The sequence below is a fragment of the Eretmochelys imbricata genome, chromosome 3, assembly GCF_965152235.1.
Source record: "Eretmochelys imbricata isolate rEreImb1 chromosome 3, rEreImb1.hap1, whole genome shotgun sequence".
Classification (NCBI taxonomy): domain Eukaryota; kingdom Metazoa; phylum Chordata; order Testudines; family Cheloniidae; genus Eretmochelys; species Eretmochelys imbricata.
In genome coordinates this window covers 139,861,883-139,887,073 of record NC_135574.1, presented here as the reverse complement: position 1 = coordinate 139,887,073, position 25,191 = coordinate 139,861,883, and the positions used below count along the sequence as shown (strand labels likewise).

At 39.9% G+C, this 25,191-nt stretch overlaps 1 protein-coding gene across 7 annotated transcripts in view; it reads right to left on the bottom strand.

Annotated features, from left to right (window-relative positions):
• The window catches only part of SDCCAG8 (SHH signaling and ciliogenesis regulator SDCCAG8), a 154,924-nt gene that overhangs the window by 107,892 nt on the left and 21,841 nt on the right, over positions 1-25,191 (bottom strand). For all 7 annotated transcript variants that reach the window (XM_077813473.1, XM_077813474.1, XM_077813469.1 and 4 more), the window contains 8 exons: positions 24,138-24,251; positions 22,652-22,777; positions 22,286-22,426; positions 19,408-19,472; positions 16,924-17,112; positions 14,913-15,051; positions 8,629-8,781; positions 2,118-2,252 (listed from right to left, as the gene is read on the bottom strand). In XM_077813473.1, the coding sequence (XP_077669599.1) occupies positions 2,118-2,252; positions 8,629-8,781; positions 14,913-15,051; positions 16,924-17,112; positions 19,408-19,472; positions 22,286-22,426; positions 22,652-22,777; positions 24,138-24,251 (1,062 nt within the window). The remainder of the gene's footprint in view (positions 1-2,117; positions 2,253-8,628; positions 8,782-14,912; positions 15,052-16,923; positions 17,113-19,407; positions 19,473-22,285; positions 22,427-22,651; positions 22,778-24,137; positions 24,252-25,191) is intronic.

The following is a 25,191-nucleotide window of genomic DNA, read 5'->3' as shown; positions in this document are numbered from 1 at the left end:
CATTCCCTCTGTAACACACTGTGAAAGGGCAATATCAGCAGAACTCTGATCGCTGACATTACTGCAGCTTCAGCTGGAGTCAACTATATACTTTTTGTTAGGTGATTGTGAGTACCTGAGTGGTAATCACTGGGCTAATGAGGTAATTGGAGAGAATAAGTGGAAGGACCAGGAACAGGAAGCAAGAACCTCAAAAGGAGGCTCAGCGGGAAGCTTACAGGGTAAGCCTGGGTTGAGGAGTGAGGTCTGCAGGAAGCCTCCCCTGGCTGTAAGCTTGCAGTACACGGTGTTACTATGTAAGAAAAGAATAAATACACACCTTGGTAAAAGATAACCTGGCGTGTGTTTGTGAGTGTGAAACCATACGAACTGACCAGTCACAGTGCAGTTCACCGGGCAGAAACGGAGGCACAGTGTAACACTCACTCACATTTTTCTCTATACTCCCTCCCCCATGTACAGCCTCTTCTTAATTGCTCTCTATATTTTCCCTTCATTCCCCCACAGTCTCTCCTCTTTCACAGTCTCCTTCTGCCACCCAAATTCCCCTATCCATCCTATTCCTGTCTCTTCCCAGTGTTCTGTCTTTTTAAGAAAAAAAAAAAAAAAAACCCACAATAGAATACAGGAAAATCTAACTTCTGAGGGCCAACTGGCTTCAGTCCTCCTGCAAACAATGAGACAGGATGGTCCTCTTTACAAAAAGCAGCCTCACCTCCTCATTCAAAGAATGTAGTGAAATGGTGGCAATCTTCACCAAATACAGCCTGAGAATTCAGTCCCATTGACAGTAATGGGAAATGGGTTTTTTTTCTCTTTTTTTTGGGGGGGGGGGAGAGGGGGGGCTCAAGAATTTAAATGCCAGAGAATGGGAGATGAGAAATTAAAAAAAAAAAAATCTGAAATTTAATACAATGCTAAGAGTTGCCAACTCTGCCTTTCTGCCTCCTCTTTTTCATCAGAAGGGAGACCATAAGACAGGCTTCTTTCTCCATTTCACAGCTGAGGAGGAAAAAAAACTAACTGCATCTCATCCCAACTCTCAATATGCAGCTGACAGCTGAGGAATCAGAGGTGAGGAAAAGCTGACCAGAAGCTCATGCTACAGTGCCCCTTAGTGGCCAACAGAGCAAATTGCTCTAAGAAACTGAATCTAGCTGCTGAGAAGCCCTCTGGCCTTGGGTTTAGAGGGCAGGCACATATCTCAAATGTCTATTTCAACAGACATCTCTCATTTTAGTACTAAAATCATCTATAGTCTACACAAATTTGGTGTCCCCTCACCTTTATTGCTGAAAACTTTTTACATCAAAATAAAGAATGATGCTGAAGCTGTAAGAATTATTTACACTAAAGTAAAATCGATCCTATAGTATTTTATTTTTTCTGCTTGAATTCTTTTTTCCCTGTCTCATTCTGGGACATACAATGCATCCCACATTTGAGCCTGAGATGGTATGTAGGTGGCTAGGACCACCAAAACAGGGGATTTCAGTTAAACCAGTATAGTATTTATATAAAAAACCAATTCAACCTAAACAGCAGAAAGAGGCCTTCTTAAATGCATAAAACTAGCACTAGTATTACGAAGAACAGAAAGTCTACAGAAAAAAAATAGTGTTTTGAATTTTAACCACAAAATAAATTCATGCTACTCTTTACTCATTTTAGCTCTGCAGAGCCAAAACAGCTATGGAAGAGTGAGTTGAATCCTGTTCTATCCCCTGTATCAACAGAATTATTAATTAAATGTTGATTGCATAGTTTTTAAAGTGATTTTGCATGGACCAGAAAAAAAATAAAAGCTCAGATGTGATGTAAGGTTGTAAATGCTATCAGAAAATTTTTGAGAACCCCACAATTAAATATATAACATTAAAATTTATGTATTTTAGACTATTTAACCGCTTAAACTATGTTAAAGAGGAAAGAATACTGGTTCACAACATCATGCACCAGATTTTCATAATACAAGTGTTTTGTTTTCAGAAAGCCAAATTTATCAATACCTTCTTTTCAAATATATTTTACAGAAAATACACAGTATGAAGCATTTCTCACCATGTGATCTTTCAAACCACGATAACAAGCAAATACTCATTTGAGATTGTCTCTACCTTATTAACTTCCATCTCCTGAGAGGTAAGTTGGTTTTGGGCTTCCTCTAGCTGGTTAGCTATTGAGTTCTTCTCTCTCGTAATTTTCTCTAAACGAGCCTCCAGTGTCGCCACATTCTGAGACAAAACCATCACCTGCAGAAAGAGAAACACTATAGTGAATTAACCAGAAACCTTATACAGGGCCAAGTTCTGAAATCTTTAGTCCTTGAAAGCAATGGGAATTTTGCCCAAGTACGTACTGTGGACCCAATGCTGCATTCCTTCACATCAAAACTTGATTTTAAGGCAATAGGAATTTTGAGTAAGCAAGAAATGCAGGCTTTACTTTAATAAGGGCTGCAGAATGATTAGAACAGCAAAGTTTATTTTAAAGTGATTTGAGTATGCATTTGAAATATTTTCAGTCAGCCAAACTACTCTACAGGACTTCTCAATATGCGTAATGATGTTGGAAGAAACCCTTCTTCGAGAAATGATGCAGATGTGTATTCCACTTAGACGAGTGCGCACCCGGCACACCAGAGCCACAGCATTTTTCCTACCAGTACCTGTAGAGGAGCAGCGCTCATGCCAATAGCCTCTCCCTTGACTATATGAGGTGCTGCTTTCCCAACCCCCCTCAGTTCCTTCACACCAAATGCCCAGAGACTAGACTCTGATGCAGAGGAGACAGAGGATGGGTCATGGACTATATGTCTGCATCACATCTCTAAGAACCATAGCTACAGTAAGTAACCATTTTTCTTCTTTAAGCAGATGTAGCCATAGTTTCCAGTTAGGTGACTCAAGCAGTTTTCCCAGAGGATGGGGCTCACAGCCTATTTAAACAAGGAATGTAAGACCACCTTCCCAAAGTCTGCATCTGCTCTGGATACCGCGGTAATGGAGCAATGGTTTGTAAACTTGTATCGACAACCAAGTGGCAGCCCTGCAAATATCCATTATACAGATGTCACTTAAGAACACTACTGATTTAGCTTGCACTCGAATAGAATGAGCTTGCACCCAAAGAGGGGCTGTGGCCAAAGTGGTTTTGTATGCAGCTTTGATGTAGGAAGTTACCCACTTACAGATCATCTGAAAGGAGACTGCCCATCCCTTCATATGGGGTTTAGTCCTGTCCAGATAAAAGGCCAGACACTGTCTGATGTTCAATATGTGAAAAAGCTCCTCCTCTGGAGATTAATGTGGCTTAGGGAAAAAACAAAACAAACAAAACAAAAAAACTTACAGGCAAGCATACCACCTGGTTTAAATGAAACAGAGATCCCTTTACACACAAATTTCAGTTGCGGCCACAATGTCACAGTCTTTGGAGAACTGTAAGAAGGCTCTGCCAGCAAAGCCTGCAACCCTCACACACTCCTTGCAGATGTTATCGCCATGAGGAATGCAAATTTTTGACATAAGGGAGAGGAAAGGGGCAAGATGCCAGAGGCTCGAATGGAGATCCCTAGATAGCTGCTTTAACAGTGTTAAGGTCCCACAAGGGAACCGGTTCCCACTCCAGTGGATGGAAACTAAGGATTCCTTTCAAGAATTTCACCACCATGGCAGCGGAAAACACCGATTTTCCATAAATGGATGAAAGGCTAAGATCACCACTAGATGCATCCTCAAATGAGCTACGCCTAAGGCCCAACGACTGAAGATGCAGTAAATACTTCAAGATGTCTAGTATACTGGCTGAACTCCATGGGCCAAAGACCACACTGAAAAATGCTTCCACGTTGCCGAATAGGACATTCTGATAAAGGGTTTTGTAGGGCCTGTTGAACAGCTGCTGAACATTGCTCTTCCTCCTTGCTCAATCACGGAGCAGCAATGCTGTGAGATGTAGGGAAGTGAATGCACAATGCAGACTGTGACCGTGAATCTGTGTAAACAGGTTGGGATGGAGAGGAAGGGATATGGGAAGCTGAATTGACAGCATGAGAATGTCAGAAAACCAGCACTACCCTCAGCCATGCTGGGGCAGCGAGGATGAGGCTGGCCCAATCCACTTTCAGTTTGAGGATGAGCTGTGGAACGATTGGGATCAGAGGAAAAGAACACAGGAGAGCTACCTAGTAAATCTGTCCTTTTGGAGACCTTATCCTTAGGAGTGATCTTAAACCTGCCCTGACATCTCTATTGTTCACTGCGGTTACGACTAGGGAATTTGGGGGCAGATGGGAGTAAAAGCCGTCCTACACTGGGACAAAATAGCATTTCTCCATATGCTTTGCAGGTGGTGGTACTGAAGCCAGTGTGGTCTAGGGTGCATTGTTGATAGGGAGGACTACTCTCCCAGGAGCAGACAGCTTTAGGATATGCATTAACTTATGGATGTTCTCCTGAAGAAACTCCACTTAGAATCATAGGATATCAGGTTTGGAAGGGACCTCAGGAGATCATCTAGTCCAACCCCCTGCTCAAAGCAGGGCCAATCCCCAAGTTTTGCCTTAGATCCCTAAATGGCCCCCTCAAGGATTGAACGCACAACCCTGAGTTTAGCAGGCCAATGCTCAAACCACTGAGCTATCCCTCCCCTCCAATTGAATGTCCAGGAAGCAGCCACATTCTGCAAAAGGTCCTGATGGGCCTTAAAATCCTTTGTTATTGGAGCACAGAAAGAGCCACACACTGCTGCATCATCCAGGAATGAAGAGTAGGTGGTTAACTGGACTGGTGGAGCTGAAAGGGGCAGCTCCATGGATTCCGCACAGGGAAGGCTCACTGGTACTTGAACCTGCAGTGGGTCAACAGTTCCCACCACTGATCTGCCCGGTGACCTCACCTTAGAGTGAGCTGAGAAGTGCAACCTCTGTGATTGAGAAGTGTCTCACAGATTCTATGGAGGTCACTGATAAGGATAGGGCATTGGTGGCCGGGGCCCCACTCGTGACTGTGAGATGAATGCCAATCTCCATAAATACTCCCCGATGTGAGTCGTGTGATAGAGAGCAGGGGAAGGAAGATCCCAACCTCAATACTGAGGAGCTTTGGGATTCTGGGGATAAAGGTAGAGCCACTCCTGAGGAGCAAGTAACCAGTCTGACTCATCTATCACCCAGAATGAGCCAGGGACCAGCACCGATGGTAAAAGTGGTACTGTTGGCACCAAATACACTGGTGCTGGAAGCAGCGTCAACCCCAAAGTCATCAGGGTTGCTGAAGCAGCAGATGGTGCTGAATTTGAGCTGCGACAGTGACATTCTTTCCTGGATGTCTGGCTGGTGGGTCTTGCCCACATGCTCAGGGTCTAACTGACTGCAGTATTTGGAGTCAGAAAGACATTTTCCCCCGAGTCACATTGGCAAAGACCTTGAAGGTTTTTCGCCTACCTCTGCAGCATGGGGCACTGGTCACTTGCAGGTTTAAATTAGTATAAATGATGAATTCTCTAACTCAAAAAGTCTTTAAATCACGATTTGAGGACTTCAGTAACTCAGCCACAGGTTATGGGTCTATTACAGGAGTGGCTAGGTGAGGTTCTGTCGCCTGAAATATGCAGGTCAGATTAGATGATCAAGATGGTCCCTTCTGGCCTTGAAGTCCATGAGTCTATTGGTGGTGCTGACTGCAACAGTGCCAAGGAGTTTCCCTGGGGCAAGGTCCCTTGCACTGAGCCCAGTACAAGTCTTGCTCTGCAAACCATGGAAGGGAAACATCAGAGTGTAGTGCCAATGGACCTAAGGCTTCAGCGGCCCATTCACCCAATGGGGCTGTAAATGATGCAGCCCTGGCAAAGTCCTGGACCAAAGGAGATATAGGGATGGAACGGCAGAGATGGTCTGTAGCCACCTGGCATGCCACTGATAGAAATAAGTCAATGCTGGCATCACCCTCATCAGTACCAGACTCAACGAACACCGTGGGGCCAGAACCAGAGTCGACGGCACAGGGTCTCTAACCTCCCTACTCAGTACTGGGTAATGGTTAAAGGCACCCCCATGAACCCTGTGCCAGTCCAAGGTCTTCCTGGGGTAGGGGGAAGAGTAAACAAGACCTAGAAAGGTCTTGATTGGTCTTGTGTGACCTTTTTCTCAGCACACTAGACCGGGGATGTTCTTCCATCTCTTTGGAGAGGTGCACACTCCGGAGTGCAAAGCAGCAGCACTCTAGGAACCTGAGGGGAACCTGCAATCCAATGGAGGGCCTCGGTGCTATAGGAGGCCTCATGGCCTATTCAAGCAGGTGCTGCTTTAGGCAATGGTCCCTAGCCACCTGAGTCCATTTCACAAACAATCTACAGATTGAACACTGTTCCTCGACATGGGCCTCACTCAAGCACAACAAGCATTGCATGCGGGAATTGTTGTTGGGGATTGTTGTTGGGGATTGTTCCCCTCACAAGACAGACAATATTTAAACCCCTGTGAGGTTAATACAACTAACATTAATCTAACTAATACTAAGTGTACTAACTAACTACACACAACAAGAAAAAACAACAACACTAAACTAGTGAGAGTTTGTGAGGTTAAGATTACCCAGTTCTCCAACTCCAGCCATGGGCAGTCACAAGGAACTGAGGGGGCTCAGGATGGCACTGCCTCATGTAGTAAGGGGAGGGTCTATGGCCACGAGGCACAATGCCACCCCTGTATGATACTTCTAGGCAAAATTCACCAGCTCTAATGCGCAGGGCATGCACACACCTAAGTGGAATACACAGCTGCATCTACTCAAAGCAGCAGCAACAGGTTCTCTATTCCTGCAGCCTAGATAACATCTACTTACCTATCACTTAGACTCTGATTTTGACCAACTGGTAGCAAGGGGAACCATCTTATGCCCAAGAGAGAAACAGTTACAGAAACTTACCCTGTCACTATAGATATACTCAAATTTTATTTCTAAACTGAGGCAAAAATCTCACCCCTGTAGCTCAAAGCAGATGTAGTGTAGCAGTAAACAAAAGCCAACTCAGTATGTTCAAAAATTACAATTTCATTTTTTCAAACAATATAGTTGAATTAATATTTTGCTGAATGATAAAAAACACCGTAACAATAAAACAAAGCTGTTTGCCCTTGAGCTGTTTAGCCCTGAAGCTGCCTAATGTAAGTGGAAATAATAGGGCCTGACAGTTCTAGGTTAACGTTATAGGAAGTCAAAAGCTGAACCTAGAAGGTTATGTATTCACAACTACACTTCAGCCATTATATATCCACCTGATTTATGGACTCATGCCAGATTGTTCCTCTAACAAATCACTTGTTAGGGAAGTAATACAACAAATTCAAGAGAAGATCAATTTAATGCATAGTACAAATAAGGTATTTTCCTGGTACTTAATTTCAGTTATCACTAGTACAAATGTATAATAATTTTTCTACCAGACTCAACACTAAAGACACCCAGCAACTAACGCTAATGCTAATTACCAACTATAAAATCACAGTATTATTATAATATATTTGTGAAGTGCCACGCTTGCCTAAAACAAGATATTAAGACGACTGCAAGTCCTCGGAGCAGGAATCAGTTAAATAAGACAACACACAGTGCCACGAGAAGTTAAGTTTCAGTAACAGTGAAAATTACGAAGTTCTTGTTTATACGGCAATTTTTATGCTGGAATGCATACAGTGCTGATGAGGGAAGGAAACGGGGAACAATTGTACCAGGGCCCTGAGCTCAGAGAAGCTCCCAAAATATCTGTAACTGGGGTAAAATGGAAGGAGGGGGGGTCCCAAGTGACATGATATACTGGGACCCCAAATTTCTCTTGACAGTCCTGAGTGTATACTCTGTGGTTCTAAAGTACAGCCATAATTACACAGTGAAATCTAATATGTACTACTTGCAAAAGAAAAAACCCCTGTCTTAAACAATCATAGATACATAGATATTAAGATCAAAAGGGACCATTATGATCAGCTAGTCTGACCTCCTGCACAATGCAGGCCACAGAATCTCTCACCCACCCACTCCTGCAATAAATCTCTCACCTATGTCTGAGCTTATTGAAGTCCTCAAATCACGGTTTAAAGACTTTAAATCCTGGAGTGCTTACTCTGTTTTCACTCAGTCCCAATTCAGGCAAACTTCTTGTGTACCATCAACAGCTAAATTCCCATCACCAAAGTTTTAGTCCTAATGGTGTTAGGGGCAACTTGGTTTTCAGATTTTAGGTTGGGTTTGCAGGATTATTGCTGTGAAGACTCAACAGTGTCGGTCCGAGAATCTGGCAGTTGTACTGTTTTCACAACATATGCAAACTGTACTTCTAATAATTCAGTTACATTTCATTTGGTTCGATATTTTTAAACTGATTATTTTTTGGGGGGAGAGGGGAAAGTTATTATTCCATAGAGATTAAAATAACCTGTAATGTGCTGTATTGCTTTTTAAGGTCTTGATGCAAAGATGCGTATGAATATATGCCGAGTCAGAAATAAGTTTCTGTTTACTGGGTTCACAAATCCATACAGTAGTTTTACTGTATCTAACTTATTGCAATAAAACCACTGCATGTTCCTTAGCCACATATGGATGAAAAAAAAATTACTAGTGTTACCGTTGATGCCAAGTCCTCTCTTTCTTTCTTCATTTCTCCTCGCAGGGCTTCTTTTTCACCAGTCCTCTTATCTAGCTGGGCAATTAGCTCCCTTTCAAGGCGATCCTTCTGTCTTTCCATTTCACTTTTCAGCTGTTCACACTGGACTAGAGCCTTTGGAAATAATATATTATGAAATTTAGAATGCATTCCATTATTTAGACTTCGGACAAGAAATAAACATTCCTCTAAAGTGAGGCATTAAGTAGAACAAGCCTGACATTCTAGTCTAATGCTTTCAGAAGAACTAATTGGCTATTAGAACAAAGTTTCATAGCTGTGCACAGATGCCTCTATATGTGTATTGGCATACCAAAAAAAAAAAAAAAACAACAACAACAGGATTGACAAAATGAGATTACACGCACGATCTTTAAAAGACTATGTGTCCAAGGACAACTTGGTTGTCCAACAAGAAAATAATCTCAATTGTGTTTAGAACCCATAATAAAGTTGATGGGATTTTCCAGAGTAATTTGTGTTTTCTAGACTGTCTGTCCCTCTCTCAAAAGTCTGTTCCTGATATAACCAGTGCTTAAGAATTCTGTGTGCATTTCACCCAAGATTGTCAAGGAAAACTTTCTGCCAATATTTAGTTCCTTGTAGACACCAATAATCTGTAGTTGCATTCCATACTGTACGACGGGACAGTCCATTACAGTGGTCTACTCTCCTAAAGTGAAGTATTGGGTACAAAAGGCCAAGTAGAGTCACAGAAGCAATTTGGCAAAGTAAAGGGCTGAAAAGGCTGACATTCAGATTTCTCAAATGATAAGGAGTAAGGAGGCCATTTATTGTAATTCCAGCTTCAGGATGTATATGCTGATTAAAATTCTGGCTTAACTGACTGAAGAGCAAGTCGTAAGCAGGCAGCAAGGAACTGTTTCTCTCATCCAAACTGAGCTGCCCAGAGATGATGGACAGCAGGATTTTGCACAGCAAGCACAGACATGATGCTTCAGAGAAGGTACTGTATAAACAAAACCCAATCAGAAAAATCTACATTTTGTGATTAAGTCCCTCCAGCAATGGAGTAGGAAAAGATTATTTTAAATTGGTCTCATTTATTCATAGATTGGTCCTCTTTCAGCTAAATTAAGATATTCAAGGCACCCTGAAAAAGCATTTTGGCTTTGATTAAACTAGGTCTTGTTTCACTAACATTCTTTCTTCAGCTTTTTTATATCCTACTTCAAGGAATCTAGAAGCCCTAAATGGATTTTATTTCCTTTGCCTTTTAAGTTAGATTTTCAAATGAGTCTATGAGTAAGAGGGAAAAAAAACCTCTATCCAGTATGTTCCCCATGTGCTGGAGGGGGGAGGAAAAACTACACTATTTAATTATCTTTAAAGAGGAGTCGGGCTGAGTCTTCCACACTCCCACTATATCTAATGCGAGACCTCTGGTAGTATCTATCCCACATTTAGAAAACAGTTATCTGAGATTAAATTAATTAATGCTATCACCACCACCACTTTCTATAGAAATCGGAGCCTTGGGCAGCTCTAAATCTCAAGCATCAGTAACTTCTTTCTCTACAGCTTCTTCACCATTTGAGTGAGAGAGACAGGGCCATAAAAGCAAAATAAAAACAAAGGGACTAAAATATGTTGCAAGAAGAAATTTGTACTTGACAAATCCCCTGCTTCCCTGATTAGTAGCTCACTTCAATTCTATGTTTAAAATCCATCTCTCAGGTTTGCTTTAACATTGAAAGATTTTCTTTGCCCTGTTAAGAATAAATAAAACTAACAGGGCAAGAGGCCATAAGCAACAGAAATGCTAAATGTTTCCAAAGACTGAGAACCTAACACCTGTGCCTTTCACAAACCGGACATCACTGACAGTTATCTTAATAGTTTTGGCCTACAAAGGCAAGTCGCCCACATGAATACTCCCACTGGATTCAATGAGACTTGCCAAAGAAAAAATAGGACTTGGCCCTATGAAAGAAACAGGACTGGGTGGTACAGTACCCAAAATAATTTGCATTCACGTAGCTGGGGGTGGAAAAAAAAAGAGAAAGAAAATGTTTGAAAGGGGCAGAAAGCTAGCAGTGTGTACATATGACAGTGGGTATCGGGTTGGGAGTATGGGCCAACCTCTGTAGCAGTACCCATGCTGCTGTCACAGATAGTTCCCATGCACATGTGGAAGTCCATGCAAGTAGCAGTGAAGACTGCACAGGGAACATACCATGCATTTAGTTACTTTCTTTTCATTAGACCATCATGCACATAATGTGTGGTCAGATTTCATTACAGTAGAACCTCAGAATTACAAACTGATCTGTCAACCACACACCTCACTTGGAACTGGAAGTATGCAATCAGGCAGCTGCAGAAACAATAACAAAAAAAAAATGCAAATACAATATAGTATTGCGTTAAACTACTAAAAAAATAAAAGGAAAGTTTAAAAAAAAAAGACTTGACAAGGTAAGGAAACTGTTTCTGTGCCTGTTTCATTAAAACTAAGATGATTAAAAGCAGCATTTTTCTTCTGCATAATACAGCTTTGGAACTTTACTAAGTCAATGTTCAATTGTAAACTTTTGAAAGAACCCTAACATTTTGTTCAGAATTACGACCAATCTCCATTTCCAAGGTGTTCATAAACTCTGAGGTTCCACTGTAGTCTTCTCTCACCTAGATCTCTACTGATTTGCCTTATAAGGTTCATATCAAAATCAGGGCTGTCAAGCGATTAAAAAAAATGAATCATGATTAATCGCACTAAAACAATAATAGAATACCATTTATTTCAACATTTTTGGATGTTTTCTACATTTTCAAATACAGCATAGAATACAAAGTGTAGCGCTCACTTTATATTTATATATGTGCATTGTAAAAAACCAAAATAGTATTTTTCAATTCACCTAAGTACTGTAGTGCAATCTCTATCATGAAAGTTGAACTTACAAATGTAGAATTATGTACAAAAAACCTGCATTCAAAAATAAAACAATGTAAAATTTTAGAGCCTGCAAGTCCACTCAGTCCTACTTCTTGTTAAGCCAATCGCTCAGACAAACAAGTTTGTTTATATTGGAAGGAGATAACGTTACCTGCTTCTTGTTTACAATGTCACCTGAAAGTGAGAACAGGTGTTCTCATGGCACTATTGTAGCCGGCGTCACAAAATGTTTACATGCCAGATGCACTAAAGGTTCTCATATCCCTTGATGCTTCAAGCACCATTCCATGGGACGTGTCCATGCTGATGATGGGTTCTGCTCGATAACAATCCAAAGCAGTGCAGACCAATGTATGATCATTTTCATTATCTGAGTCAGATGTCACCAGCAGAAGGTTGATTTTCTCCAGGTTCTGTAGTTTCCGCATCAGAGTGTTGCTCTTTATGACATCTGAAAACATGCTCCACACCTCGTCCCCCTCAGATTTTCGAAGGCACTTCAGATTCTTAAATCACTTGGGTCGAGTGCTGTAGCTATCTTTAGAAATCTCACATGGGTATCTTCTTTGCGTTTTCTCAGATCTGCAGTGAAAGTGTTCTTAAAATGAACAAGATGGGCTGGGTCATCATCCGAGACCGCTATAACATGAAATATATGGCAGAATGTAAGTAAAACAGAGTAGGGGACATACAATTCTCTCCCCGAGTTCAGTCACAAATTTAATGAATGCATTATTTTTTTTAAATGAGCGTCATAATCATAGAAGCATGTCCTCTGGAATGGTGGCCGAAGCATGAAGGGGCATACAAATGTTTAGCATATCTGGCACAAATACCTTGCAATGCCAGCTACAGAAGTGCCATGCAAATGCCTGTTCTCACTTTCTGGTGACGTCGTAAATAAGAAGAGGGCAGCATTATCTCCTGTAAATGTAAACGAACTTGTTTGTCTTAGTGATTGGCTGAACAAGAAGTATGACCAAGTGGCCTTGTAGGCTCTGAAGTTTTATGTTGCTTTGTTTCTAAGTCCAGTTATATAACAAAAAGAAATCTACATTTGTAAGTTGCACTTTCGCAACAAAGAAATTGCTTGTACTTGTATGAGTAGAATTGAAAAACACTATTTCTTTTATCATTTGTACAGTGAAAATATTTATAATCAAAAATATACACTGATTTCAACTACAACACAGAATATATACGAAAATGTAGAAAAAACATCTAAAATATGTAATAAATTTCTATTTGTATTTTATTGTTTAATAGTGTGATTAAAACTGACTAATTTTTTTATCCCACTTAATTTTTAAGTTTATCGCATGAGTTAACTGCAATTAATCGACAGCCCTAACCAAAACAGTCCACATTTCTGACCTATGTTAAATTGAATATGATCTGGTAGAGAACATATTCTGTATTTTGATACTAAAATAAAAAGCAAATTTTCAGACAGAAAATAAAGCCAAGGAAAAATTAACTTTTGTCATCTGATATGTGGTTGGAGCAAAAACAATGTTCTGCGCTCTTTGACAGAAGCCGGTCATTAACATACATCAGTGGTTCTCAAACCTATTTGATAAGGCCCCCCTTCTTTGTGCCTGCAGTCGTTCATCCCCTTTCCCCCGCAAGTACATATGCCACCACCCAGCTCTGAAGGCAGAGTGGAGAAGGTGCCCAGCTCTGAAGGCAGCACCACGCCAGGAGGAGCACAGAAGGGTGGCAACATGAAAAGTGATATTTGTTAATATCTCTTTTCACAGCAGACTTAGCGGCCCATTTCCACCCTTACTTCTGCCTTGCTGCCGCCACCCCAGGGCTGACAGTTGGAACCCTGCCGCTTCCAGGTGAGGGATTGGGGTGGGGTGGAAGGAGAGCCGGAGCCCTAGCTGCCTCCCGGTGAAGGAGAGGGTGGAAGGAGAGACCACGTGGCGGGGCTCCAGCTGTCTCCTCTATCCCCACCTTCCGGGTGTGCATTTCCCTTCTTCATGAGCATCAGTCTCCTGGGGCTGACAGCCAGAGCTCTTAAAACACACAGCTCGTGCCTCCCTTGGGAAGCCTGATCCATAGCTTGAGAACCACAGACATGCAATTGCAACTCTGGGAATAATGTATCACAGATGATATTGTAGATGCACAAATAAGGAAACCAATAATCCATGTAAAATTTTAATTCTGTGAGCAGGGAACAAAACTGATAAACAGTTTAGATCTCTAGTAGGGCATTACACATACTGATGAGTGACTGTCACTGATTCCTGCTACACATATATTAACAACTTTGAAAATCTGATACTAAGGTATTTAGGCACCTAAAGATGCAGATACACACCTAGTGGAATTTTCAAAAGCACCTTGGTGCCTAACTCCATCTTCAGGCATGTAGATACCTTTGGAAGTCTGGCTCCTGGTTACTAACAGTTAATGAGGGCTTTATTTCTTTCAACTTCTCTAGTGATTCGGTATGTGTGGTATTTCCCTCTCACATCATCATTTCCCACTATTAACTCTGAAGCTAGCTTTATGGTAATATTCTTTTTTAAGAACACATGCACTTTTATAGTGTCCCATAAATAATACCAGCAACTGATGCCCAGTGGGAGCATTATGTTAATCTTGTCCTTTCTTAATTAAAATATTCTGATTTAGTAGTAATTCTCTAATTACACAGTAGATGGCACTACATATCAAGATAATTTAATCTACATCAATTGAAGCTGACACCTATATAAAGTAATTAGTTTTAACCTAAGCACTAGATTAAACATTTGATTTTACCATAATAATTTTACAGTGCCCAAACACATACATCACTTTTATATATCATTTTACATCTTCACACACTTATGTGCATTTTAAAACAATTAATGCCCAGACTCAAAGGTCTCAGAACCTGGGGTCCAGACCAAACATCTATGCTGCAATTTTTAGTCCCACAGCCCGATCTCCATGAGCCCAAGTCAGCTGACCCAGGCCAGTCGCAGAAATGTTATTACAGTGTAGACATACTCAGAGAGATTAAGTTATTTGCCTGAGGCCACAATGCATATCAGTCGAATTAGAACTCAAAAAGTCAAGTTCTGTGGTCAGATCATTAAGAATGTTTCCTCTCCAGGATCATGCTATTTCTCTTAAACTGTCTTATGAAGACCATCATCATATCAAACGCTTTAAATGAGCCTTTACTTCAAGACAGCTACATGATTTGGGTATGAAATAGTGTTTTACAGCCTAGGGGCCTTATTGTCTTGATGTGGAAACAAATCTAATTAACATTTAAGACCGTTAAGAATACTGAAGAACTATACCATCATCTTACTAAATTTACCTTCATTTTTTCTAAATTGGCTTCTTCTGTCATTTGCACAGCTTGTTTCACTTGTTCATAAGCACTAGATTCCCTTTGTTGCATCTCACTCAGGTTCCTTCTTACTGAAACAAGTGCACCCATTAAGTCATCTCTTTCTCTGCATGAACAAAAAAAAAAAAAAAATACAGAGACAAGAAACATAAAACATTAATGGACTGAAAAAAGCAGCGTCATAAGTAAAGTAAGACAGAAATCTGCATTAATATGTATTAAGTTTTAAAGACAGAGTAGCGCCAGCTCAGCACATACTAAAGCATAATGTGTAGGATGACCTCCTGTCCTTAAAAGCAGTGGGTTGTTAGTGAAGCTGCCAATAATGATGGCAGGGTTCTTGTCAGGAATTTATCCAAGCTAAATAGTACAAGTATGACCTTGTTTTTTAAAAAAAAAAAAAAAAAAAAAAGGAAGGTACAAGGTCAATGACAAGCTTCAGAAAAAACATAGGGCAAGGCAAAATGGGACAATACTGATAATGAATCATTAAGAATACATTTTTCTGCATTATATTTAAAGGAAAACTGCACTGAATCATATTAGTATCACAGATAACTAATATATATCTAAAGCCATTTGTACTCTGCAGCAAATTGGACCTAAATTCTGCTAAAAGATTTCTGGATTCTGTATCTCCATCACTTCTTTATTTAAAGAAAGAAATGTAGGTTATCATCTCCACATTTTCAGTTTTTGATATGCATAAGAGCTTTATATTGCTAATATACAGAAGAAGTCTTAGGTGCAGCTACAGGTTTTGGCAACTGGCTCTTTTGACACCTCGGAAGGAGGCAGTTTGGATTGTGGAATAATCACAGTAGCAAACACTGATCTTTTCAAAGGTGCCTAAGAGAGTTCGGTGCTCAAATTTGACTGATTTTTTTCAGTGAGATTTGGGCACTTAGGCTTCCTTTAGTTTCTTAAAATCCTAGCCTAAATATTTCTGCTGAAATATTTCTGCAAAGCAGTGCAACAGTCAATTTTGTTGGACAAGATTTCAATGGAACAACGCTGATTTATATCGCCCAAGAATCTGGTCCACAGACTTAAAATTGTCACCTCTAAGTTTCAGATCTAACAACCCATTGAGATGAATGGATCAGCCCACATATCTTGTTTAAAGCTATTCACAAACTCAGGAAGACAACAGTGTATTATTTATACTCTGCCTATGTTTCCCAGATCGATGGAGGGGAGGAAAGGAGATTTTTGTATTTGACTGGTTAGCTACCTGAGTTCCTCTTTAAACAAGTATTTTGTGGTATTATAAATTATGTTAGAGTGCCTAGCATTTTGAACAGATTTTTTTATTATTTAAACATAATTAAAGAAAGAGAAGCAGTTGCAAATTGTTCTTTTAAAGACCGCCATAAAAATGCTGCCTTCTTTTTACCCATGTATGGAATTACTTCCTTAAAAGTACACTAGTTGGAGGTGCAGGAAGCAAAATATTAAGTCCTGGACTAGTGACAGGTTAAAAGTACAAACCAGCAAAAAGCAGACCTGCAATATTATTTACACAGACAAGAGAAAATGCACACACTTTGTTTTTTGTAGCTCAACTTTTCTACAGCTCCCAAAGATTCTTGTAAACAGATCAAAAAGAACTGTTGCATGGAGTATTAAAACAACACCTGAAGGAAACCTATCTGCTGGTACTGTACATCATAGTTAGAAAACACCATTGAAATCTTGCTCCCATTGAAATCAAAAGGCAGAACTCCTAGGAACTTCTGTAGGGTCAGAATTTGACCCTATATTTGCCACTGATTTTTAAGCAGAACGCCCAACAGAATTTTCTTACAGCACTACAACGTGATCACAGAAGAACAAGAAGAAAAAAAACCCACCATACAATTTTTGGGAAATACTGTATTATTGTGTTAAATGTTAAAAATAAACCACTATTAAAATTAGCATTCCCTATTAGAAGCAATCAAGCTTTTAATTACAAAGTAAATGTCCATGAACCTACTTTGTTAACCTTTCAATGGTCTGCATGTGGACATTGGAATGAGTCTGAGAAAGAACAGCCTCATGTTGTGCGCATTTCAGACAAAGACCACCAACCCTGTTGGAATTAGTTGTTGCAATAAGTGAATCTTGGTGCTTTAATCTTCCTTTTAGATCTTCACAATTCTTCTCAGATTCAGATAAGTCTTTCCTAGAATTAAGAGAAGATGTTGTTATAAGCAATAAATAAATGTTTCTACATTTATTTCAATAACTAGAAAGCTGTTATAAATAGAGGGACAAGGTGCATAGTCCATCAACTGTAAGGACATCCCAATATGCAAAGGGGGACCCAGTCAATTTGTGCGCACTTGCACTGAAGGCCAGCGACTATATGCTAGTCTTTATTCTCCTCTGTGGCGCCGTCACCACCTCCTTGCCTGTGCCTCACCCCTAGAAATTAATCTGCAACAAGTGCCAATACAGGAGAAAGGTGCCATATGATCCCTGGACCTGATGCCACAAGGTGCAGAGCACTCTGACTCTGATCCAGCAAAGCACTTAGGCTCATGCTTAACTTTAAGCATTTGAATTGCCCCATAGAATTCAATGCAACTACTCATATACATACAGTTAAGCAAATGTTTGCGTGCTTTGCTGAAGCAGGGTCAGTGTCCTCAGCACCTTGCAAGATCAAGTCCCCAGTGAGAATCATCATTAAGCAGGTGGCTGCATTCTCCACTGGCTGAAGCTTTCAAAGAATTTGAAAACAGATTTATCTTTGTGTCTGGTATTTGTGCATGTTTTGCACTTCAAGATCATTCACTGTACTAGCTCAACTAGCTGTTATGTTTATTATTCAGTCATCATTTAAGATGGAGAATATGGGGATTAGTACAAGAATTGTAAGGTGAACAAGGAACTGGCTAAAGTGGAAATGACAAAGGGTTGTGCTGAAAAGGAGAACTATTGGGCTGGACGAACGTTACTAGTGTAGTTCCCTCAAGGATCGGTCTTGGGACTGATCTGATTCAATATTTTCGATTAATGACCTTGGCACAGAAAGGAGTGTACTAATTAAATTTGCTGATTACGCAAAGTTGGGAGGCATCGTCAATATAGAGGAGGATCAGAATACTATACAGGAAGAATTGGTTGCATACTACTAGTACTCCTGGAGGAGGAGTAATAGAATGTGGTGAAATTTAATAGTACTGTACTAAGGTCATGCACTTAATGACTAATAAGCATTTCTGCTATAAGCTGGGGGGTTCATCGTTTGGAAACAACAGAGGAGAAGACAGACCTGGGGATGTATTAGTCGATCACAGGATGATTATGAGCCACTAATGTGATTCAGTCATGAAAAAAAAAAAATCTGATCCTAGGATGTATTAGGTGAGTTATTTGCAGTAGAGATAGAGAAGTATTAATGCCATTGTACAAGGCACTGATACGAACTCATCTGGAATACTGTATACAATTCTGGTCACCCATCTTCAAGAAAGATTCATTCAAACTGGAGCAGAGGCAGATAAGGACTACCAGGATGATCAGGGAAATGAAGGACCTATGTGATGAAAGGAACTGGAAGAGCTTTATTTGTTTAGCCTAGCAAAAAGAAGGCTGACAGTTGATAGGATTATTCTCTATAAATACATTGGGAGGGTAACCAACAATGAAGGATAAGAGCTGTTTAAGCTAAAAGACAATGGTGTGAAACAAAAAGTGGGTATAAACTGGCCATTAGAGGACGATTTCTGACCATCGGAAGTGTGAGGTTCTTGAACAGCCCCCCACAACAGCAGTAGCGGGGCAAACACCCTAACTAGTTCTAAGATAGGTAGCCCCGTTCATAAATTTATCAAGCTGTTCTATAGCAGGTGCCTGGACTTAATGACTGAGAAGGTCCCTTTCCTATGTCCTACATTCAGGTTTCCAGCATTGCAGGGTGTATATTTAAATTTAGCCTCTTTACCAGTAAAACACTTTCTAAAGAGACCACATTTTAATTCTGTGGATTAAGTTAATTGACACAATCCATTTAAGATCTGAAACTTGTGGCATAAGATTTCTATTATGGGATAGCCCTATCGAATTTAATAGAAAATGTATAACTTTTCTACACATTTATTTTTTTTTTTGATCAGCTTACAAAATTTGAACAGAGTTTTATTTCTTCAAGAGAACTATGCTACAAAAGCCAGAAAGTCTAAAGAAAGAATCCTATTCTCTAGTAAATCTCTATATGATTTTTTAATATTGGCTTTATCCTTATTAAATTTGACAAATCTTTTCCATAAGTGTCATGTAATTAACTTGTTTTAAAATCGTGTTTTTAATTATATTTCAGAAAGAACTGTTTATATTAGAAAATGTAAATGTTTAATTGTCACATGTGCCTGATTACTTTTTTAAATTTCATTTTCAACAAGAGTGCAAACCATTGAAAACACTTGTGTTTTTTACAAATTATTTAAAGAAAAAAATGGCCATTTCAATTTACCTTAAAGACCGTACTTGAGCTTCAAGTGTATCAGTCCTTTCTTGATAAAGAAGTTTTAGTTTCTCCTTTAAAAAAAGATGAAAGAAAACGGTATGAGTCTTCCTCTTTCCTCACAATTATCTCCTCTTAGCGCTTTATAGATAAATCCAAAAATTTGCTATATTCACTAATTTCCCCTGAAGATCAAAAATTTTCAACCCAAACCATTGGTTTCAGAACTAACTTTCCTTACTCTTTGTCATAAATATAAAGGGAAGGGTAAACCCCTTTAAAATCCCTCCTGGCCAGAGGAAAAATCCTCTCACCTGTAAAGGGTTAAGAAGCTAAAGGTAACCTCGCTGGCACCTGACCAAAATGACCAATGAGGAGACAAGATACTTTCAAAAGCTGGGAGGAGGGAGAAAAAACAAAGGGTCTGTGTGTCTGTGTGATGCTTTTGCCGGGGACAGAAAAGGAATGGAGTCTTAGAACTTAGTAAGTAATCTAGCTAGGTATGTGTTAGATTATGATTTCTTTAAATGGCTGAGAAAATAGCTGTGCTGAATAGAATGAATATTCCTGTCTGTGTGTCTTTTTTGTAACTTAAGGTTTTGCCTAGAGGGATTCTCTATATTTTGAATCTAATTACCCTGTAAGGTATTCACCATCTTGATTTTACAGAGGTGATTCTTTTTTTTTACTTCTATTAAAAGTCTTCTTGTAAGAAAACTGAAAACGCTTTTTCATTGTTCTAAGATCCAAGGGTTTGGGTCTGTGGTCACCTATGCAAATTGGTGAGGATTTTTACCAAACCTTCCCCAGGAAGTGGGGTGCAAAGGTTGGGAGGATTTTGGGGGGAAAGACGTTTCCAAACTACGTTTTTTCAGGAACCCAGATAAAGTTTGGTGGTGGCAGTGGAAGTCCAAGTCCAAGGGTAAAATAGTCTGTACCTTGGGGAAGTTTTAACCTAAGCCGGTAAACGTAAGCTTAGGAGGTTTTCATGCAGGTCCCCACATCTGTACCCTAGAGTTCAGAGTGGGGAAGGAATCTTGACACTCTTCTTTTCAAAAAGCTTAGATAATGAACTCTCACACTGATGTTTACTTACTTCTACACATCAAGCCATATCCTAAGCTAGTGTAAACTGCCACAGAGCCATTGATTTCAGTTGAGCTACTATGGTTTATACAGGTTGATGATCTGACCAATCGGGCCTCATAACAGGGTGAGCCACTGTCAAAGTGCCTGTTTGTGGCCTGGGGCAGCAGCCTGCCTTCATTTCCCCTTCTATTCAGGGCCCCGTAAAAACTCCATAATCCACTGGTAATTAAAAACACTCCCCTTCTAGGGTCAATTTTTTTTAGTCCTTCCACACACTAGCCCTCCAGGCCCCAACCCTATTTCAGTGTCTCTCTGACTCAGGAGACTCCGAAGCAGGGTTCAGTTCAAACAGTCCCTTTATTACCTGCAGCACTCATCTCAGGCCAGATACACCTTCCCAGGACTTCTGTCCTGACACTCCCCCCTGTCTTAGCACCCAATTGAACTGCCTTTCCCCAGGAGTTTGTCCCTTCCTACCTTAGCTCACCATGCCTGGCCTGAGTTAATCACATGTTCTCATCCATTATTACCCACCTGGGAAAGTGACCTGATCTTGTCAAGTTTAGAGCTGAGACCCCATTTTCCCTTAAAGGGGCCAATCACCCTATGACAGGCCTGCCTTTGCTCCCACAGAAGTCAACAGAAATACTCCTAAATAGAGAAGATTTGGTGCCATTATGAAGAACCTGGTAAACTCTCTCATTACCACAACATGAGTTATTCAGTATTTAGTCCTATTGCTTTCTAAAAAGCTGAACATGAAAAAGATGTACCTGCAGTGGTTAAATAGCTTCAAATGTCCTAGCAGTGGTTAAACGGCATGGTGATGTGGGGCCATAGCAATCCCTTACACAGAATCTCTCGTTTCTTTCACCATGAATGATCAACCAATACACAAAAATGTCACAAATGGGCAAATAAGAGGAAAGAAAAGAGGCAACTACTATGGAGACTTGAACTGTCACAGGATTTAAGATGCTGGGAGCTTAGATGTCATCACAAAGATTTCTGGCTCTGCAGACAGAGGCATCAATGAAAATAATCTTTTATATATAGTATTTTCTTGTCATAAATGAGTGATTAGGAATAATAATCTTGAAGCACCCAAATCTCCTTTAAAACTACATAGTTCATACACACACAGTTAGGTAGAATGAAGTAAATAGCAGTGACAGCAATACACCACCACCAGTTTAGGTTAGGAAGTGAAAAATACATTGTCAAGTTGAGATGACAGGGTGAGGACTCTCCCAAATGGAGTATCTCCAAGATACTGTGGGTCTTCTGTGCTGCATCTCTGAGAGGCACAACACAGAAATTGCAACCCAAGGGATGGGGATTAAGAAGAGATGAAGCCAATTTAGCACCATCTGGATGTTGGGCTGCTCCGGAAACTGCAGCGACCCACAGTACCAGACGGCTGCCTAAGTTACAGTAGCCAGCTCTCAGCTGCCTACAGCCATCAGTATTGTCTAGAATCTCCACAACGCTATGTACTGCCGCGCTATACCAGACATGTGCCGTCTACCCCAGCTCCACCTTGACATGCTGAGATTTACACAAAACAGCCTACCTATCACCACTGTCTAAAGGGACAATAAAATTAACTATCTTAGGACACTAAGAACATGCGCTTCAAGGGATAGATATTGACCTCAAAAGACTAGGGGTTCAATCAATCAAATCTCCTCCTCCAAAACTCTCAAGAAATTAATCCTAAAAAATGCCACCAAGAAAGAGAAGCGCTAAAATCTTTAGCCATGATATGATACCGCAAAGAAATTATTTCAATACCAACCAATTCTAACTGCCATTTTTCTGTTTCTGCAGTGGCTGTTGTGGCCAAGACCTGTTCTTTATTATGTGATGGTGAGGACTTCACAGGTTGACATAAATAAGAGTCATCACCTCCTACAGTCCAGGAGTTCCGAGCATTTGCCTGAAATACAATGGTAATGCTTCAGAATTTAATCACAATAGCTGTTTAAGTAAAAATATTAACTACTGTGAATGTTATATAATGTTAGAATCTCTAATCCAGCATTTTTCAAATTTTCATAAAGGTTTGCCTAAGGTTTAGTTTGAGAACAGAGTGACAGTTTGGACAGTTTTTATTTCAAATGAACCAGTTTACCGACCCTTAATAAAAAAATATCAAACTTACTGAAGCATCCAAAAGAGTTTGTTCTCTCAACGTCTGCTCTACAGTTAGAGATTTCATTTCCTCGTGGAGTTTCTCATTTTCCAGCACAACTACTCGTATCCGATCTTTCATCCCAGACAACTCCTCCTAGGAAACCGAATACAAATACTGTACATAGACAACTCCTAGATACAGCTATGACTATTTAAATACATCTTGATGTCACAAGCAGAGTTGCATAAATAACTGATTTTTTTTATTTGCTTGCAGTTCCAAAAAATTGAAAAAGATTCAGTTTGGGTTGAACCAAAATACTTTTTCAGATCAAACAAAATGTTTCACTCAGCCCAAAATGAACAGCTTCAGGTATTTTTAACAACAGCAAAGGAAATGAATGGCTACAGTCACAAAAAACAGAGGAGGCAGCAACGTCCCCTCTTGTATCTAATAGCCCAGTGGTGAGGGTTCTCACCTGAGACATGGAAAACCCAGGTTTGAATTGCTGCTCTGGAGCAGGGATTTGAGCCCAGGTTACTTCTTTCCAGGTGAGTAAACTAACCACCAGGCTATGGGGCTATTCTGGGGTGAGCCTCTCTCAATCTCTCCTGTCGAAGCTGTTCTACTTGGTTTAAACACTGATATATTAATTGGAGCAGAGACTGGAACCAAGGTGTCCCAGGTGAGTTCCCTAACCACTGGCCTATCGTCTCTCTCTCACTCTCTCTCTGACCCAATGACTATTCAAACATTTTGTACAAAGTGGGGATTTTAACTTGAGTCAATTCCCACCCACCACCTCCACATCTGTTTTTGTGAATGTGGCCTAAATCTCCTGGTGAATGTAGCCCACCCAAAATTGAAATATTTTGTTTTGATAATTTTAAAAAACTGTGTTTGTTTTGACATTTCTAATTTTTTTTTTAAAAAACCATTTTGGCCAAAACCAAAAAAATAATAATCACCAGTTGCACCAATTCAACACAAATTTGTGAAATGTTTTGGTTGTTCCAAATTTGCCTTTTTCAGTAACAAAAAGTTTCATGTAAAATTTTTGCATATACTGTATATTCATGCATATATATTTCTTAAGATATTAGCAAAAGACTTGTTCTTTTTTAACCCTGTCATAGGCATAATAAGCATGTTTGATAATAGTCTAATTTGCACCTTAATGCTGGTTAAATGGTTATTTGAGTGGGAAAAAGTTATACAACTGTTTCATTTAAATAAGTAGATACACAGTTGTCTATTTCAGACACATTTTATCAAGAAAAGAAGGCTCCTGATGAGATGGATTTTAAGAACTATACAGATGTGATGATGTATGTGAAGACACAGTACATTCTAACTGTATTTACTTCAATTTTGGCTTGTGTAGTATGTAGAATCTTAAGGTCTGAGCCTGTAAGCACTTTGCACATAGAACTCTTAATAAACTCAATGAAAATTCCATGAGCATGATACTTGTGGGATCTTAGGATCTTAATGGGTGAAGCAGGTTGCATACCTTGCAAAACTTCACTTCAGCTTCTAAGTGGTGAATGTACTGGGACTGATCATTAATGATCGGAACAAGATCACAAAGAGTAGGCAAATTCTGATCTGCAGCATTTGAAGTTCTCTGGGGGAAAAATAAGTAAATTAAGCATAATAAATATTTTATAATCAGAATTTTTCTCTTCTAATTTTTGTATCACAGAAAGTTGTTTCCACTCACAGAATTCTATTCATACTGAATTCATTTTTGCAAAGTGTTAAAAGAAAATACCTTGTACAAAAACTTTGATGTACTATTCATGCTATTGTAATAATATAGTGAAACCTATACCAGAGACCATCTTTATCAAAGGACTCAATGTCTTAAGAGAACCCTAAAATATCCCCAATTCTGTTCCATCTTTACAAAAGACCACTTCCACTGGGCAACCAATTTTTGATAGTCAACTGAGTGGTTGGTTAAGAGAGATATTAGGGCTGATCCACAACACACAGTATTCACGACAAGGAGAAACGATCACACACACACACAGTCACTCACTCACGTTCTGTCCAGTAGTGTACCAACACACTGTAGAATGATAAATATACGAACAAGTATTATATATATTATGCAGGTATCATAACAGCATGATAGTTACATCTGAGAAGTCCGCACAAAGTAGGTATTACTTCTCTAACAGACTTTAAGGCCAGAAGAGACGACATGATCATCTAGTCTGACCTGCACATTGCAGGCCACAGAACTTCACCCACCCCCTTCTGTAAGTAGATCTCTAACCTCTGGCTCAATTTATGGAAGTCCTTAAATCATGGTTTAAAGACTTCAAGCTACAGAGAATTCACCATTTACACTCGTTTAAACCTGCAAGTGATTCATGCTGCAGAGGAAGGCGAAACCCCCACAGGGCCTCTGCCAATCTGACCCAGAAGAAAATTCCTTCCCACCCCAAATATGGCAATCGGTTAGACTCTGAGCATGTGGGCAAGACCCACCAGGCGGATACCTGAGAAAGAATGCTCTGTGGTAACTCAAAGCCCCCCCCCATCTAGTGTCCCAACTC